This window comes from Bombus vancouverensis, chromosome 4, assembly GCF_051014615.1.
Source record: "Bombus vancouverensis nearcticus chromosome 4, iyBomVanc1_principal, whole genome shotgun sequence".
NCBI classification, from domain to species: domain Eukaryota; kingdom Metazoa; phylum Arthropoda; class Insecta; order Hymenoptera; family Apidae; genus Bombus; species Bombus vancouverensis.
The window spans coordinates 18430838-18450333 of NC_134914.1; the positions used below are offsets into that span (position 1 = coordinate 18430838).

Consider the following 19496-nt stretch of genomic DNA (forward strand, 5'->3'; position numbering starts at 1 on the left):
TCGATACACCCTGGGTTTTTGCATATCGCGTTTATGCTGCAGATATTTTCGACTTTCGTCGTGTCTCGAATCTGATGGAAATAAATGATGGATCTGAAATCGAAGGTTCGACGCCACGCGATAAGAAGAATACCCCAGAGTGCATCCTTCCCCTTTTTGCTCGTCCTTTTTGCTTTTACTTGGCAAGAATCTTCTTGCCTTTTTTTTCCATAATGCAATCGATTCACGCACGTTTACCATAATAACCTGTCGACGATTTCTGATTCGTTTTACGCGGCGAGCGAAATTCGTCTAACGACGAGGCAATGGTATATCGATGCGTCTAGAAGGATGGTGGGCGGAAATGAAAATAAACGAAGCCGTGATACGATTTATTCGAACCCATATATAATCATTTGCAACCGTTTGCAAAGTTGCATGTGTATCTAATAATTTCCAGAGGTAAATCGCTATCGCGTTCGTTATATTAGGCTGGCAACTGAGTGATTGGGGATTTTCTCAGTACCACTTAATGACAAAATCTGCGATCACTTAGTTGCCAAACGAATACATAAGTATTCGTCGACGGTGATATTTCGAGAAATTTCGGAATAGCATTAAATCGACGTTGACGCGAGAAAAAGTTAACTTACGTAGTTGTGCTAAATAAAATAAGACGACGTAAAATCGTAAACAGGTTTTTAGATTATTCCGTGTTTTAGTTTGGCGCAATTCTTTTATTCATGGTATTAATCAAACGTTCATGTAAAATGAAAAGTATTTCGTACAGTGTGATGTTTAGCCAGAGATGAATTATTCATCGGCGGAGAACTCCTTGTAACGTAATCTATGAAACATCCTGCTCACGTTGACCCTTACTTCGGATACTATCCTCCTTGCCTCTTGCTTACCTTAGATATCGTGCTTACCTCGGTGTTGTTGCGAAATAGCTGCGAATCATCTTTAAATAAACCACCTTCGTTCGCTTAAGAAACACTCGCTTCTTTCGTACGAAATTAGCACGTTGTAAAACCATTTAAAAGAGATTCTCGTTACCTTTGCGCGAATCTAACCTTCCACAAAGCTAACCACAAAGACGGAAATAATCGAGTAATCTCTTGAATGTTAATTTCCAAATAGCTCTTCCTAGAACGTTCCGTTTGATTATTTACATTGGAAATATAATTTCACTTGGTAAAATTTACCGCGATTTTACCGCGATTTTCTGCAACAGATTATCGCAACGACATAATTCTCCGGTTGTATCTTGATCTTCTGTTCAACCAAAATTCATAATAATTCAAACTTAGATTTTTACGGAACCTTTCTTTTCGTTTCGTATGTGACAGACAGGATTCGACGTAAATGTACACTGTAAGTCTGAGAAATAACACGTATACCAGAGAAGATCTTCTTAAAATTGCGCACGATATGTTGGCTGAAACTTTAAAAAGAGTTTCCTGCAATATCATAAACGATGTAGCGTACTTTTAACAAAATTAGAAGATTATCGCAATTTATCGTTTCTATTTCGGCTAGATTTGAATTTATTATGTTCTCTTCTCGGTACATTGAAATTTCATTTAATCCAATTATCCACTTTCTACTATTAACGATAGAAATAGTCGATCCCATACGCTGTATTTCGAATTTCTCTTCCACCGTTCAACCTTCGCCCTCTCAACCTCGATGAAAAAACGAAAATTGCCGTCGAAATACCGCCGATTCGTTTACCAGGCGATTTATTTAGTCTGCTTTATGTTGGAGCTTTTTGGTTCGATGGCTTATAGTTTTACGAATTTAATTCCGCCTAACGAGCACGCGGAAACACATTAAATCTCGGCTAATTCGGTACATAAAGGCGGAGACCTCGAACGTATTGACTCGCGATCGAACGTATTGACCCACTGCTTCTGCAAAACTGGCCGACATACACGTTCGAAGCCGCTGAAAAGCGGCAGTGTTGTTCGTTTTTGTTGCGAGCCACAGCTTCTCAATTAACCTTTTATTATCCTGCTCATAAGAGCGATCGGGCAACTTGCGGTCGTAGTGGCGAAATTACTCGAAAAGGAATGTGCGACGGGTTGCTGGAAAAATCCGAGTTCGGCCATCTTCTAATTAAACGGATACTCTCCGGCTGCCGATAGCCTTGGAAAGAAATAAGAAGAACGGAAAGGGGAAAGAAAGGAGCCGAGAGACATAGGCTGGACCCAAGTAGCCGCCTGGATACGGACACAGAAGGCGAGTGGAGAGAAAAGGGTGGGTCGGAAGCAGTGTGCGGGGGATGAAAAATACCGTGTCGAGCTTAAGATTCCGTGAAGTCCGACAGAGCGAGGACTTTCCGGCCGGAAGCTTGCGGGAAACTCTTGCTACTTTTAACTAGATTAAACGGAAGTTCCGTGTTCCCTGGTCTTCCTTCGTTCGCTGCGACAACGGCTATAGAGAAAATCGTGGGGACGTCGTGGAGACATGGAAAAAGGGGCGTGTTGCGTGCAAGGGAACTGCGCCGAGCGACGATTCGGACGAAGGAGCGACTCGCGACAACGTCAATTTCGTTTCCTTCTCGCTTTGTTCTCTCTCTGATATCTTGCCCCTGGATTCGTCGATGCGAATCTTTGCATTTTCGCGGTGCTCGTGCGGCGGGAACAGTCGAGCGAAAGGAACATTGATCAAAGTTGGCGGTGCAATGCATTTGCGACGTATTTGCCACGTATTGGCGATGCATCGAAGAATTTTTCCAGCGGGTGAGAAAGGTCGTGCGGGCTTCGTCGAGTGGAGAACGCGCATTTGTCATTTCGTCGTGATTTTTGTCACGGGAATAGGGAGCACGCGATAATAATATTTTAATACGACGTAGTTGAAACTGGAAAGAATCTTGAAAGGAAGAAAGGCCGAAGGAAGACGATTTTCGAGGGTAGTCGATAGATGGACAAAGTTTGGAAAAGAGTTGTTGAGAAACGATATTTGAGTATCCCCGGTGCTTTGATATTACGACCAGTGAAATTCTTAAAATTACGCAGAGAATATAAAAATCAGGGAGAAGGAGAATTTTGTTAATATAGCATCGATCGACCGTTTACCGAATTGTGCTACTTTCGTAGCGCCCCTTTTCTCTGTTCTTCCTTTTATTTCCTCCCTTCCTTCTGCCAACGAAGAGCGTCAATTTTCTCCTTCGTTATACTACGGCTCCAACTTTTTATATTTCTACGGAGGAATCGTATAATTGTCCTACGCCATCTCTGGCAATAATCGAGAAGGAGAGCTGGAAGGAATTGACCCAAGTAAGCATTTTCCGCCGGGATGTAAAAACGGCCCTTAGGAACACCCTGTTCCAATTGTCGTGTGTATACAAACGAAGGGCAAGAAGAAACTGCGAATAAATTTCCATGGATAAACCGAGGCTCTTTAACTCGATCCGATACTCGACCGAGGTCTTTTCAAATTTCGGTAAACTTGCAAATTCCCCTTGACTAATCTCGATGGGGCATCTAATAAAGTTAAAAAACGATGGATCGATAAAGGGAAGAAAGAGTCGTGTTCCGTGAGCAAAAGGTCCACTCTGTTACTTTCTCGTGACAGGGTTGTCGCGAGTTTCCTATTAACCGGCGGAATAACAATTTTTCCAGCGTCGAAGCTATGCCTGGTGAATTAAAGATCAAGCTGGCTCGTGAAGCTCGGTAAACGTTAACGAGAATTTAAAATGGGCCATCCTCGAGCGTCCGTTAAAAGTTTCGACGTGGTCCGGGGGACGATCTGTAAACCGAGTCGCGAAGAGAAAATAGCAATTTGAAGTAGGCAGCCGCTTCGTGTTCCGATGTGGAGAGCCTCGGAGAGCTCGAGAGTATTCGAACGCATCCTCGATACGCCGCCAGCCCAATGGTTTTTCGATTTAAAAAGCGAGAACCAGTCGATAATTCAGGGGGACTCGGTCACGAAAGGAGGTCTTTATATTGAAAGGGAGGACGGAAAAGCGGCGTGCGTGCAATTAATCACTCGCCTTTCCTCTCGTCCATTTCGACCCGGCTCTCGATATGGTCCCGTCGATATTCTTTAAAATTATACTCGTGCTCCTCCTGTTTGATCGGTCCCTGTTCTCGTTGGAATTGTTTTCGTATCATCAGGGTTGAACGTTTTTTCGTAATGGAAGGTTTAAAGCTCGTTGACCAGGTTCGTCGATCGATTTGCCAGTTTTATTTCGCCAAATTCGGTCAAATTTTCGCCATCAAGTGGAATTTGTATAGCAACGCAGCCTACAGTTAACGTCTTTTACATAGATAATTTTAAAACGATGAAAGATGCTCGACGAATAACGCGCGAATCGTTGTAATTTTTCCAATTTTCCTGCGTCTTGATATGAAATAGCACGCGCGGTAAAAAATAAATCGACGGAAACTACTGGCCATTTGAAATTACTCGGATAAAATTGGTTCAGGTTTGCTAGGAACCCGTAGGGCTAAAATCCTCCAGAAACGTCGAATATTTTGCTCCAGATGTTGGGGCATTATTTTTATCCGAGATTTTTCTTTCCACGGGCTGTGATACGAAAACTGGAACACTTTGCGCCGTCGAACGACGGCGATAAAGAATATCATTAGAAAAATGTGATTTGTAGACGCTAGGCGAGGTGGGTTTGTGAATTACGACCCATCGAGCACCTTCAATCTGAGAAACAATCAGACAAAACGAGTCGAAAGCAGCGATTTCGTTGAGTTTCTTGGCCGATTATGTCGCCGAAACAAAGGGAGAATAAGGGAAGTGCGCAATCTAATTCACAGCCGGGGAATTGCAAATTCTTGTATAAATACGTCCCGCCGCGCTATAAAATCAACGCGCGCGCCCCTTGGCGTGTTCCACTTTTGTACTTTTGGGAGACGCTCGAGGCGCAGCCTTGGCGAAAACCTGATCCTGCCATCGCGTTAAACTTTCGGTACAACTGTCGTTTGAAACTGCCTCCGCGTGCGCGCCAACTTGATTAGCTACGCGATACCGATCTCTCGATAGCAAATTTCCTCGCTGCAACCGGGATTTACACGCGGCCTGCATAATTAAGCATTTTTCACCGCGTGGCTGCTGTCTCGTCTCGCTGTGAAACAATTGGTCGGCCGAAATTTATTTCCTCTTTCTCGCCGTTCAACGTTTGAAACTTCAACAGCCGTTTTCGTAGATTTCTAAAATTTCTAACAAACAGACCCCGGACGTTTACGCAATTCGTAGGAAATGTAAAATTGCAAGAACGCGCAGAATGCACTGGTAAATGCAACGACGTGGAAACGAAGCAGAGTTTTTAAAATGAATAGTTGATAAATAATATTTAAGTAGCTGGCTTGCGCGCAAGTGAATTAAAAATTCAATTTTATTCGCGAATTTCGTATAAATTTCGAAAGCAAATCTTCACGAGCAAAATTTTTACAAGCGAACGAATCGAAGGAAAGAACGAACGCTCTGGTAAATTTTTTGATTTTGACATTCTCCTCGATTTTTATTAACAACGTGTGATTATTATTGGTAACATATGAATTAATGGCAGATGAACGATCAAAAACAACGAGTATCTCGCGATGAGTATCTTCTTCCGAAATTAGCAGCTGTATATCGCGTGAAATTTAAATTGTTTCTCTGAAATGAAATATATTTAAAATTCGTCCAAGTGTCAAACGATTGTAGACGATATTATCGTTGAAATCAGTCGCGATAGTCTCTCGATCACTTTGAAACGTGTCTTGTCTACAGTTTGACGACCATACGAGCCGAGTGTAACGATCTCCTTAAATAAAATACCGCAGCTGCCTGACGTTTATCAATGGCGATCTTTTCATTGCACGATAACGCGATATTCCACGATAATTCGAACGAGGGACAAAGTGTCTCTTCCGAGTCTCCTCTCTATTTGTTTGTAATTTTCTAGCTGATTCGTATTCCGTCAAAAGTAAGTAAGCGCGCATATCATTTTGGGCGGTAATGTTACGCGTTTGTCTGCCTCTTACGAAATAGATAGCAACTTCTCGAGAAGTCATTCTAATTAACTAACAAGCTAGCTGCACTTGGAACCTTGTTAGTTTCCTATTTACTCTCGAGACTGGTATACGAAAGTGCATGAAGTTCAATAACAACTCATTCATTAGACAGAGCTACTTTCTGCAAACTTCCTGACAAATAATTATACCACGGGGTTTGTGATCAATGATATAAACAGAGAAACATTTGGTTTCTCCTGCTGTCCCGGTCTTAGTAAATCAAAGAACTTTGATTAAACTTCTCGTCGTTAATATCCTTTTAATTCAGAGAGGTTGGCAAACGTTATTTGTTACGCTATTGGTAAGGAAAAGGAGCAATATTGCAAGGACCTGTGCTTATTAAACGCCAAAGACATAGATGGATGAGCGAATTTGTAAACACGATGCTTCAATTACTTTTAGATGAGACGCATCACAGACCATTATAATATTTTAATACTCCTCTTGCAAACGCTATACGTATAATTATTTAGAGTGGCTGCCATCAGTTTGAGCGATTATAAATTGTGATTGATAGCTTGACGCGATATTTATGGAATATACTTGGCACAGAGATATCTCGCATGTTTATTATCCGGTTAATCAATAACACGGTATTAATAATGTCGTCAATTTATTTTTTATCGATCTAGAAAATATTTACACCTTGAGAAGTTTGGAATATACGTATATATATATGTCGGAGATGAAAGGACACCGGAGCCTTCCCTTCGGAATTTTGGGAAAGTCCTTATTGAACCTAGGATCATTGTCATTAGCTTCTCGGGTGTCTAATTACCACGGTTACTTGTCAAATTCCGTAATAATCATATTTGCACTAGTAAATATCTCCTCTATTGCATAACAATAATGTCTGATCCAAATGAAGATTCGTTTCACGCCCCTAACCCTAATCATAATGTGAACCCGACATATATATGTCGGGTTAATGTTGGAATTTTGGGCGTTTGACGAACCTTCGCTCGAATTTGCCATCGTGGTTATAGCTGATATGTATTGGTACAAATGTGATTATTACAAGAGGCTAAAGGTCGAGATGTCGATGACAATGAATTCAGGTTCGATAACGAATCCACGGCCAACGGGACGACGAATGCGATGTGATACACGATCCTGGTGTCACTCAACGTGCAAGTAGTACTGCTCTGAATAGATTCCCCCGCAGTCTAAGTGAAACTGCCCTTATATAGTCCTCTCCCCACCTCTCGGGTCGATCTTTGTTTTTAAGGAGAGCTATATAATTATTCCATACCTCTGTTAGGTACACGTGCCTCTCGTGACCGTGGCTACGTTCAGTGAGCCGTTATGTCACTTCGGGCCCAAGCCCATCGTCACAAACCTTGAGCATCCATAATCAGATTACAACTATTTCTTAGTTTTACTACTTAAATGTAACTATAGTAAAAGTCTGGACTAGAGTATTGGGGTTTCCTCCAACATTCCAAAAGGGAGGCCCCGATGTCCTTTCATCTTCGAGATATATATAGATCGTGCATTATTTCTAATGACAATAATAATGTATGCAATTTGAAAAATGACGGCTACCGTGTTATGCAGAAACTTGGGTAATCGATACAATGAAACTTTGGTATTCGACATGTTGTTAAGTTATCTCATAAAAGAGCTCAAGGCATTACACTTAATGGTGAAACTTTAGATATTTGCTTCAGAACACATGGGATATGATAAAAGTGGATCGAAACTTGTATGACTAATACCTATAGACAAGCACAACACGATTTATTTGTTGGAAAGTTGAGCAATTTGACAGCAATTTGCGGAAAGCTTAACTGTATCGAATTAATCCCACTAAATGTTACGCGACGTTATACTCGTAACACGTGGGATGATACAGTCATTCATTCAAATTGTATTCACCGAACATTCGAACAGATTTCTAAAAGTTGGAAAGAAATCCAAGGGTCTGAGAATCCAGTCGTCTAATCCGAAGGTTTGAAAGCTTATTACCAACATCGTTGATCCAAGAATTTCAAGAATTCAAGAACCTCGAAAGATTCACAGTATCTGCTAGTCGTCCAATCTTGCTAAATTTCCAGCGATCTTGGCATTCTCGAGATCTTGGCTTCTAGAAAATTTACGCGTGCTGCGCTGTTTATTTGCCTGTCGGTGGCCTGTGTTATTTATTTGTGAACACGTCAAATTCGCAGAATAAAATAAAAAATCTATCAACCTTAGATCGTCGGAGATCATCGATCGTAATTAATATGAAAATTCGTTCGCCAAAAGCACTGGATATTTCGCGACAGTTGCACTAAAACGTTTCTCTATATTGTCTTATCGCGTCAAGTTTAATTTGCTTGGATAAATATTGGTGATGGTATTACGGTTGACTATCTATATATTTTGTAACTAATAGAGAGAAAGCGTTACCGAGAACAGTGACGTTAGTGACGAGCATTCTCGGAGGATGCGTGTTCACTTGACAGACGTACAATCCACGATCCTCCCTGCGTACCCCGGCGATTGCCAGCCTCCAGTTGTTTGGATATTGGAAGCTAACGCTGTACCTGGGATCGGAAATGTGAGTGGTATTACCCAGAGTTAAAAGGGATGCCCAGTCGGCGTTGCGGCGTAACCATATGACCTATAATTGCGACACACATTCTACAGTTGCATGTGACTCTGCGTGAGAAGTTGTTTGGTTAAAGCACGAGAGTTTAAATCAAGTTACATCGTAAAACACCGATTGCGTGGCAGGCTGTGTGTTACGTATTTACAAGATTCTGCAATAGTCGTTTTAAGCGATTTCTATCAGCTTTGACTCGTCAACGCGTTAAGCAGTTTCTCTAATTTGCAGTATTTGTTACTTTCTAACTAGTTGTAACTAGCGTGTTTAACGCTTTTCTGCTACAAATTATTTCCATGTGCGATTCATTTTCTTTAATCGAATTAGTTTTGATCGTAACGCAGCCATTTCTCCACTAATTTCTCTTAACACGCAACGATAAAATCTAATCTCGATGGAACACGAAATCGTGGAGTTAGGATCTTTTCGTACGTTCGTTAATTTTTCTCATCTCTGTTTTATCACGATATGTATCTTTCTATTTCATCATCGGTGTTTTAGAATACTTGTTTCGCAAGCGGTGATCAGTAATCTGTAAGCGTTTCGATGAAAATCGTACAGATTCGTGATTGTTCCTGCTCTGTTCCTTCGATATGGAAATTTACGAACGAATACCTTTTTGCCAGAGAGCATCGCCACGCGACAATCGAGAAGAGCAGTCGCACCAAGATGCAACGCTACGTTCTGCGATCCATTGATTCCCTGGCCTTCTGCATTTTCGAAGTACGGACCCCAATCTGTCACTCGATGATGCCTCAATCGAGGAATTCGAAGGGGTGGCAGATTAGCAATTGTTTCCTCTGCAACAAACCATGAATATTTAATGAGTTTCTGCCAATGTCATTAAATCTTCATCTTCATCTTCCTTCGTTAATACACCCGTAAATCCGACAAATTGACACAATTTCAACCAATTACTCTCCTCTTTCGCTTTGGATATTTTTTCTTATTCGCATACAACATCAACGCGTTGATTTATATGTTACGAAAGATCATTAGTAATCGTCGTTAGAAGGAGCAATTTAATTTAATTCAAACGATATATTTACATAGACAAAGTGCTTATCACGTATTCCGCAACCCGAAACGCGTTCATTTTTTTCAAACGAAGGAGGAGGCAGACCGTACGCGCACGCGTGATATATTTCCCATAGTTTCATATTATTTATTATAGTTCACCATAAATGTAGAAAGTTGGCCGTATTATATTAGGTTGTCCGGAAAGTGTTTTTCTTTTACAGACACGTCTTTCACAACGATGCATCTTTACACAAACGTGAAACCTAATCTATCGAACGTTGTGATCTTTATCTCGATGGAACAAAATGGATCATAGGTAATTCGATAAAATGATATAAAACGGAAAATGTTGTGCATCCATTGTTACCTTCTAAAAGGCAAGAGAACTTTTCGGATGACCTAATATCTTCCTAACGAAAGGAAGATCGCGTCCCGTCGTGCTACAAAATGGAAGTAAAATAACACGGCGATTCTAATTCCTGCGAAGGTACAATTTCGCCAAGATTTTCCGGTAAGCTGCAGACATCTGTCTTGCATGGCGGCGCTGTAATAGGATTTTTACGGACGCGTCAGGTTCGTATAGGGAAAAGCGCGAAAAATGCGAGCACACCGTTCAAGTAAATTGCACTCTCATTCCATGAATCATTGCGCGATCGTTGATTTATCAGCTGCACCGTCGTTTGCTAACAACACTATTTGCTGGCGCGTAAATCACGAGAACGCTTTATTAAAACGTTATTAAAATATACCGCTTTTGATTTACGATGCTCGCAAGACTTTTTCATAAAACGATTGATCAATCCGAGCAAATTAACTCGTACGGTTTTCAGAAGCCTGTTGTATCGTCGAAGCTCTCCGTTAAGAAATTTCTATCTATCTTTTCGTGTTCTCGACGTTAAAGTGTTTATATTCCTTTTTCTTATCAAACATACGATTATTAATATCGAGCACGATCGGTTTCTCGATTTCCGCACAACATAGAAATTTAATGCATTTTCGATAAAGCGTTTGATATCAACAAGTGCATCGTATTCCTTAAATAAGTCGCCACGAACGATCATCGATTGCTCGGTAATAATTGCTTCAGATTTAAACTCGATTCTTAATCAACGACGAAGAATGTTGCAGCGACGCGAATTGTAGTTAATGTCGTCTCTGCATTTTTACAAGTAACCTAATAATACGTGAAGCAATGTTACGTGTCAAAGAGATTGAAGCACTCTCGTAGCGAACAACAACAACGATCGATTGGATCATTAAGCGCGACTGCTGTCGATCGAATATTTGCCAGAATATTCCGGGATACGGAAAAGTAAAATTCTTGGGACGCTCGAGATTGTTCGTTGAACGGGTTCGATGATATTTACTCACAGAGCTGAGTGAAATATCGCAGGTTGCGTGGTTTCTGGAACGCGAAGAATTTATCGGCACAGCCACCAATTTCGTGCATAAGCCGCGCGTTCATTTCCCGCCAGTTCTATCACAATTTGTTAATCGTGTCAGTTTTCGATACATCGTGTTATAGCGTTACCTCCACGTGTTTCTTCAACTGTCAACTGTCAACACAGTCAGATCGAGACTATTCGATATTATAAACCTGTTATTTCGACATGATTATAGTTCAAATATAATTCAGCGTTTAGTTTAAATATACAGAGATTTAGATTCAACTTGTCTGTAATTGACATAAATATAGGAAACGTATCGTTTAAATTTTCATTACAGATTCGTCAGATAAGATGGTTGTGAAAAGAAATTTGTACTATTTCTTCGCAAAATTTCTTTTACGCGTTATCCATTAAACTAGTTGTTTTAATCTCTCAAACAGACAAGCAATTTATTCGTTTGGTGGTAATTTTAAAGAAAGTTATTCTTTCTTAAAAGTATTTTAAAGAAAGAGCGACTGTAATCCTATGAGAAGGCAAACTGATCGACACAACTGTTCATCGATTTTTTAATTTCGTTACACGAGCACGCGATTAATATTCATAATAAGTTTCGAGGAAACAGATGTCTTACTTCCAAGAGTTGGCCCGGTACAAGAAAATGACACAAATAATATAAATCCTGAGAAGAAATGAAAAAAAGCAGCGTTCGTAACATCATCGGTTCTCCGTACTTTTCAATTTACAGAGTTAATCGATGTAGTTTCTGAATACCTTCTACCATCCTCTAATTATAAATTTCATCAAATTTCGATCGTTTTTTATTGATTTTCTTCGGTTCACGATTCATGCAATTTTTCACAACAGCCCGACTATATCCTATTTTAAATGAAATTCCTTTGATAAATTTACCAACGTTTTAATATAGCGAAATCAAATTTCCAGCATACGGAACCCGCTAACGTAAGCGTTATCGTTGTAAAATACTAAATTTCATTCGTCGAATCGATATTCGAAATTAATCAAGCGCTTCTATCGAACACATTTTACGCGTAAGATTTTGTCACCGATGAAATTCCGTTCCAACGTCTACTCGAGCCAAGCTCCTCGAGACATTTTTCACGCTTACTGTCGCTTCGAATTTCCTGTTCCTTCGATCACCAACGAGACACCTTTGTGGCGAAGATGAAATCTACGGATCGACCAATCGATTCCAGCGACAGGCGACATTCTACGAAGAGGATTCGCTTCTTCGAGTATTCAGATGCGATCGCTTTCGCGACTCGACGCAACGTTCGTTGAAAACGCGACAAAGCACCGAAATCACGAAATCCCAGAACAATCGAGAGCGGTCTTGATAAGACGAGAGGGTGTCGTGGCAAAGCTGATGAAATTTGTCTACGTGCGAAGAGACAGAGATAGGAAGAGTCAGAGGAAGGAGGAGAGAGAGAGAGAGAGAAAAATAAAGAAGGTACTAAAGCGAAGAAAACCGAGAGCAGAAGAAATGAGGCGTGCAGAGTGGAAGGAAGGTAGCGGAGAAATCGTTTCTCGTCTGTATTAGTCAGCTTTTTCTTTTTGTTAATTATTTAATAACGCCGTAATATTCTGAAACGACGAGTACCGTGGATCGAAGCAATAGGGAGAGTACAAAGAAGGATGGAAGATTGAAACTGACCAAGGACAGAATAGAGCGAGAAGGATGGAAGAAATTGCAGAGACCATGGGTCTGATCCACGTTTCGCTACTTAACCTTTCGACCTTTCGCGTGGATTTAACTTGGAACGATTCTTAGGATTCGCGTTCGAGGGGAAACAGGAAATATAATTACGTCTCCGTGAATAGAGCAGAAGTTGCGAAATTTAATACAAAAGGGAGGAAATCCTACCGGTTTTCGAAGTTGTACGAAGTTGATAAAAATAATGGTAGATAGGAAACGTTTCGTTTTCTTTTCTTCATCCGTTCATTTTATGTCGTCGACATAAAGTTTACGTTTTCCGTAATCAATCGTGGTCATTAGGGCTCGCTTCGTTTCAACATTGCAAAACGTTCGACGATTGCTTTCCACTATGTTTCAAAGTTTCGACTCTTTTCGATTCCTTTCGCCGACTTCTTCGAACAATTATTTCCATTTCTCAAAAGAAAGAATATTTTTGGTACCGTGGTATGAAAGGAGATGGAAAGAACGTCGCAAAAGTTACTCGTCTCTCAGGTAGACATCGTATCGTCGTCGTTGATAGTTTACGAGAAGGGAAATTAGTTCGTGTACGATAGCGTTCAACGATCGAGTCAACATCCGAACGATAAAACACGTGAGATTATCGGGTGGATCGCGTGTTGACACACCGAAAAGCGCGAAATTCTTAATTCCTGGTTTCTGGTTACACGGTTAGGCGATTAACAGAGGGTTTTCTCAAATGTGGTGGTTATACGTGGAGCGCGAAAAGGCTGCGCTTTCGTCCGCATGGCTACCGACGTCATGAAGAACCAGTAATTAAACTTTGTGAAAGTTGTGGAACATGTAAACCGGCGCTTTCTAATGCATTCGTCGCGTGCGCTGAAACGGTCATTGCTGTGTAACGGATACACGGTTATGAAATTCGCTGGCCGTAGAATATCTGCACAAAGTTTGCGCGCGATACACTCGTGGAAAGCCTCGTGTGCCGCAGAACGTGATTTGTTTACGAAAATTTGACGTTTAATGACATCTTCGAGCGAGAGAACTTTGCGTCTTACCACCGAACGTTACGTAATATTAACGTTGATTTTAACAAAAATATACTTCATAGACCGGTCGTTGATGCGAATACGAACATTTGACGGGGCGAAAAATCGCGGTCTAAGACAAAGTTTCGAGAGTTTGAACCTAAGTTCAAGTCGCGTGTTTCAACCCTTGAAGGAGTCGTTATTTTTTAATTAAGTTGTAATTTTATTCTTTTTATGTTTTCGTAACCCTTAAACACGTTGACTGACCCGTATTCGGGTGTCAGCAAAGTTTCTGGTCAGGCCACGTAACGCATATTCGGGTGTCGCATATTCGACTACTCGCGAAGGATCGTCGTAGGAATTTGAAAAGATTTTCCATAATAATAAATTGTTAATTAATAATTAATTGTAATAATAGTTGAATTGTTATACAACAAATACGAAAATGGTTTATTAAAAAAATTATTTAGGATGTAAAACTTTAAAGCATTCTATACATAGCTGAGATAGGTCGGGACAATTTGGACAATAAGTTGTTGTTTTCTTCAAATTCTTTTGTGCCTTTGTTCGGTCCATTCGACGTCTTTTATTCGCATAACGTAGTTTGCACGCGCGTCTAATGCTTCTTCCGGAATCGTTTTTCCGAACGGCGATATTATGCTGACTCCGTCGAAGACAAGGATTTCTTGTATTTTCAGACAACCCTAATAATTTTCCAACTAATAATCGTCTAAATATTCTAATATTTATATTTTTTCTTGTTGCAAGTTTGTAAACCGTCAAAGCGTTTACAACAGAAATTCCCAGAAAGAATCGAATGCCAAGTTTTCTGTACCATTTGATTCCTTTTCTAATTGTGGTGGCATAAGAAACCATTTGATCGGAATAATCTGTACCACGCTTTCCTTCGTTATATTCAACAACAGCCGGTGGTTTTAACGTTGCGAACAAACGAAACGAAAGATGATTCTCGAGACCATCGCTTGAGCGATTCGCATTACTAAAATATCGATGGGAGCACCTAGCAGAGAACGCTTGGTACTGCTGTACGCGTGGCCTGACGGAGATTTCTTTGAAAACACGCGTGACAGTCAACGTGTTAACTGATACAACTGATACAAAGTGGAGAGCGACGAGCGTTTGAACTTGTAAGACAACGTTTTTCTTAAAACGTTACTCCGCGTTTAATTTTTTCAGTCACACGAATACGAAGATTACAGCGAATTACAACGAATTACTCCTCATTTTACGTTGCGAATTTCAGCCAGTCGTTCACAGAAGATTTCACGTCGTTGTATTTTTTGTTGGATATTTCCCAAGCCGCTGGTAGAATTATATTATTGAAAGGTAGGGCGAGTCAAGATACTTTTCGAACTTGTAACAGGCTCCGTGCGGAGAGTTTGCCGAGATCAATCCCTGATTTTCTTTCGGACCTCGAGAACGTGCTATCCAATACGTCGTTACGCCTACGGTCCCATACGAAGAAGTCCATTTTCAACCGAGAGAAGATTGTCGAGAACAACCGAGTGGATTACATACAGAATTTTGAGGAAAATCTATTTGATCAAAAATCGGAATTATTTGTCTTGCGAAGAGAGGAGTTTCCATCAACGTTTTCAATTTAATTGGAATCTTTTTATTCCTCGTGATTTGTACGAACGTCGTTCTCGTCGTTTCAAATATTATTTATATTTGTTTAGGGTGTTATACGTATCTTCGAAGATTTGAAAGAAACTGGCAATCTCTGTAACTTCATCGTTAAATTTCGTCAAACTCTTTCGAAAAACTAAAGTACGTTCGTCTTTGCTTCGCAGAGTGTAACATTTTACATTTCAGAATTTAATTAAAATTATTCAAAAAACGAGCTACCTGAAAGTTTCATCTTTTTTCTTACTTCTTCTCCTAACTTTATCAGGTTTCTTTGTAATACAGCGAAGTAGCTCGAACGTTTCAATAAGTATCAATTAATATCAATAAACAGCTGAATCGCGAACAAAGTAGAAATATCTTTACTTCGAAGGACAAGATGTACATAAATTTTAACTTAAAATGCAGTGAATTTCATAAAAAATATAATTTATATTTCAGATATTTTTTAACGAACGGACGATGCAAATAACTTGCCGCGTTACATTAAATTATAGCATCACTCTGTTTATCTTTAATTAATGCTGTTTAATTAATATTGTTTGGTGACAACGAAATCTCTCTCGTCATCTGGTGCACACATTCGAATCTCTGTTACTCAAACATACCGTCTTCCGTTTATATCACTTTGGACAAGTTTTCAGTTATCTACTCTCGTTTAGTTAAGTCGTGCACATACACAGAAGTACGCTAAATGCGGAGAAAACAAATATACTGAAACGGTAGGTGTTACGTAGATAGCAACCGGATGTCCGAGCATCTTTACTGCGTACCCTCGATAGTCTTAAGGATCTATCATAAATCTGAGGAATTTTCTAGCTAAGGTCCTTCAGACCGAACAAACGTCTCTTTACCGAATCGTTTCTAAAGCTTATTGTTTACTGCGGGAAGACACGGGAAAGTTAGTTTTTCTCACGTACGATACTTCCCACTAGCATCTTTCTATCGAGGGCGGCTAAGACCCTTCCTAGTCCATCAACCTTTTATTCAATCAGAAGCAACGCCTACTACCCTCGCTTTCCTAACCAAAATTGTCATCAACGAATTCGATGGTCCCTCGCGTTAGACACACCCATCGCTAGCTTTCCTCCGACATAGTATCGTCACTTTACTTTACTTATCCAAATTAATACCAGATCACCAATTTGGATTCAGAAACAAACACTCCACTATAGAGCAAATGCACAGGCTCATTAACGAAACAATACTAGCATTAGAAAACAAACAATACTGTACAGCCCTCTTTATGGACATAGAGAAAACATTTGACAAAATAAACCACGAAAGCCTACTATAAACAATCAGGAAACAGTTCCCGGAGCAAATATACCGATTAATAAAATCTTACTTAAGCAGCAGAACCTTCGTAATAAAAATCAATCAACACATCCTCCGAAGTCAAAGACATCGAGGCAGGGGTTCCGCAAGGAAGCGTCTTAGGACCGATACTATACACACTATACACGGCCAACATACCAACAACTACCAATAGCAAAATACTGAGATTCGCGGACGACACAGCTGTACTAGTCAGGAACACTAACCCAGAAACAGCAGTCAAATTACTACGAGAACATATCACAAAAATAGAAAAGTAGCAGATCTTGGACGAAACACTCATTTTCTCTCTTCTCTCATTGTGTCTAAAGTATAGGTCTGTTAGGTGAGAGCCTTAGTGAAGAGTCCATACTAGCGCAAAAATAGAAAAGTGGCTGCAAGATAAACAAATAAAAGCAAACCCCGATAAATGCAACCATATTACATTCGCACTGCGAAAACAGACACCACCGAACATCCTACCGAACACGCACATACCGCGAACAAGGCAAATCAAATACCTAGGACTCCACCTAGAAACACAACTCACATGGAAACAACGTACTAAATCGATAATAGACAAAATACAGACGACAAGGAGACAAATGCATTGGCTAATAAGTGAAAAATCCAAATTAAGCATAGAAAATAAATTAAAAATATGCAAAACGATCATGAAACCAATCTGGACGTACGGAATACCGCTATGGGGGACAGCAGCAAAAAGCCATATACAAGCTAAAATTCGTAGAACAATAGTAAACGCCTCATGGTACGTTAGAAACGAGGATATACGGAAGGACCTGGGTATACCAACGGTCAAAGAGGAAATTGGCAGACACGCAGGAAAATATAAAGAAAGAATAGGAACACAGCCAAACCGGCTAGCTGTGGAAACGACCAACACCTCAGACATGGATAGAAGACTGAAAAGGAAACACCCAGCAGACCTCGCAAAGGACACGACCTAACAAACACGAAGATGGTATCCTACTGGGAGTAGCCACTCACATGATAATCAAACAGCTAAAAAATTCTACCAAATGTCCGAACTGGACAAATCGTGAATGTAAAGAATTAAATAAAAAAAGAAACTTTACTTATTCCTCATCGTTAGAATAGTCAACATGTCATTACCGGGTTTCTACCCTTAAATCAATCACTTACTTAACTTATACATACGCATCGACTCAATCGAACCACCTCTATTATCGTAACAGAAATAAGGGGATCGATCAGTTCGTGGAGTCGATTATTTAATCGCAACGGGAATTTACGTGTCCCGTTGACGTGCTTTCTCGCGATCGGGTCTCTCCGCGAATGGTCGAATAAACAGCAGGAATACGTAAAAATGGCCAAAGCGACGTAATTTCATTTCGTTTAAGTATTACGTTTCTTTATGGAACATATTACTTTGTAACTTTTAGGAAAAATTGCAAATGATTTTGCATAGAAATAGTTAAAACGCAAATGGTTGAAAAATCGTTCAAAATTCTCCGAGAGCTACACAGAAGCCTACGCGTTGTTTTTAGCAAAAATTTTCTAAACATCTGCAGGAAACGTTCGTCTCGAGATACCTGTTTGACGAACCCGTGCACTTTTACTTGCAAATTGCGTTTTTCTTATCGAGACAAGCTTCACCATCTAGATTTATGAACGGTGTTCCCAGGGGAATTCTGCTTTGCCCTTTACAATCTTGCTACCTTTTCTTGAATAGACTGGTCAAGTTTTATGAAACGTATAACGGAAAAAGTGAATAAATATGCAAGCTCTTCTCCATATATGCAGATTTCGTGTAAACAGAAAATGTACACGTTAATAATTTTACGTATGCGAAGATTTCATTATCATTAAACGATCAAGAGTAATTCAGGCGGTATAAATCAGCGAAATTAACGGAAAATCATGATTTTAATTTTTGCTTGGCTGTGAGGTAAAAAATCGCTGTGCGTTTCATGAAAAAGAAAGCCGAGAGAAAAGAGAAAAATTTGGAACATTTCATGAGATATTATTTTTGGTAATTATTTTTGAAACATCTATCGAAGAAGTACATTAATAAATCGGTGGAAAAGTTTTTCCACGTTTATCGTAACGATGCTTTTCGTTCGTTGCTTTGTTATTCGTTTTGCTCGTTATCTGCCGAGATGCTGCATCGTGCCATAACATAAATAACGCTGGAAAAGGAAAAGCACGAAGAACGAAGGAACAGAGACGACGATTAACGTGGCTAAGTAAATGAAAAAAGCGATTCGCTTGATCTCCCATACCGAAGCATTTGCCCTCGTAACTCACCGATTGGAAGATTCGTCGAACACACATGCGTCAAACACGTCGTGAGACGAAGTATCGCGTAAAGAATAATTTATCTCTTCACTTCGATTCACCTTTGTACGCGCGAAACCACTTCTTTCCAATTGCATCGTGGTTCTCGCTGCGTCCGCTGCACTGTATCCTATTTCACAATTCCATTAAAGCTTAAAGCCGGAAGGAAAAAGCACGCCTTCACCTATTTTCGATTAAAGAGGATAATCTCGAACGAGAAACGATAAACCGGGCCACTCTTAATTCGCGAAACAACGAGATTGTCATCGAGGAAGGCATCGGACGTAAACAATCGGACGTAAACAATCGGATAGCCGAGCTATCGATTCGACGAGCGTAGAAAAAATACGGCAAAAAGAGAGGAAAATACAGAGCGATGGATCCTTTCGGGTCGAACGACCGAGTTCCTGTAGCGACCGAAGGACTGAAGGGCCTACGAGAAGAGGAGGGTGAAAGGGCGAAGGGTGCACCCATTGCCGAAGACATTTAGTTCTCTACTCCGTTAACCCCGAGTACTCTGGC

At 40.2% G+C, this 19496-nt stretch overlaps 1 protein-coding gene across 1 annotated transcript in view; it reads right to left on the reverse strand.

Annotated features, from left to right (window-relative positions):
• The window catches only part of LOC117166676 (zwei Ig domain protein zig-8), a 108780-nt gene that overhangs the window by 9940 nt on the left and 79344 nt on the right, over nt 1-19496 (reverse strand). Inside the window, exons 3-4 of the mRNA XM_033350875.2 lie at nt 9196-9380; nt 8385-8598 (exon numbers count right to left, since the gene is read on the reverse strand). Coding sequence (XP_033206766.1) covers nt 8385-8598; nt 9196-9380 — 399 coding nt within the window. The remainder of the gene's footprint in view (nt 1-8384; nt 8599-9195; nt 9381-19496) is intronic.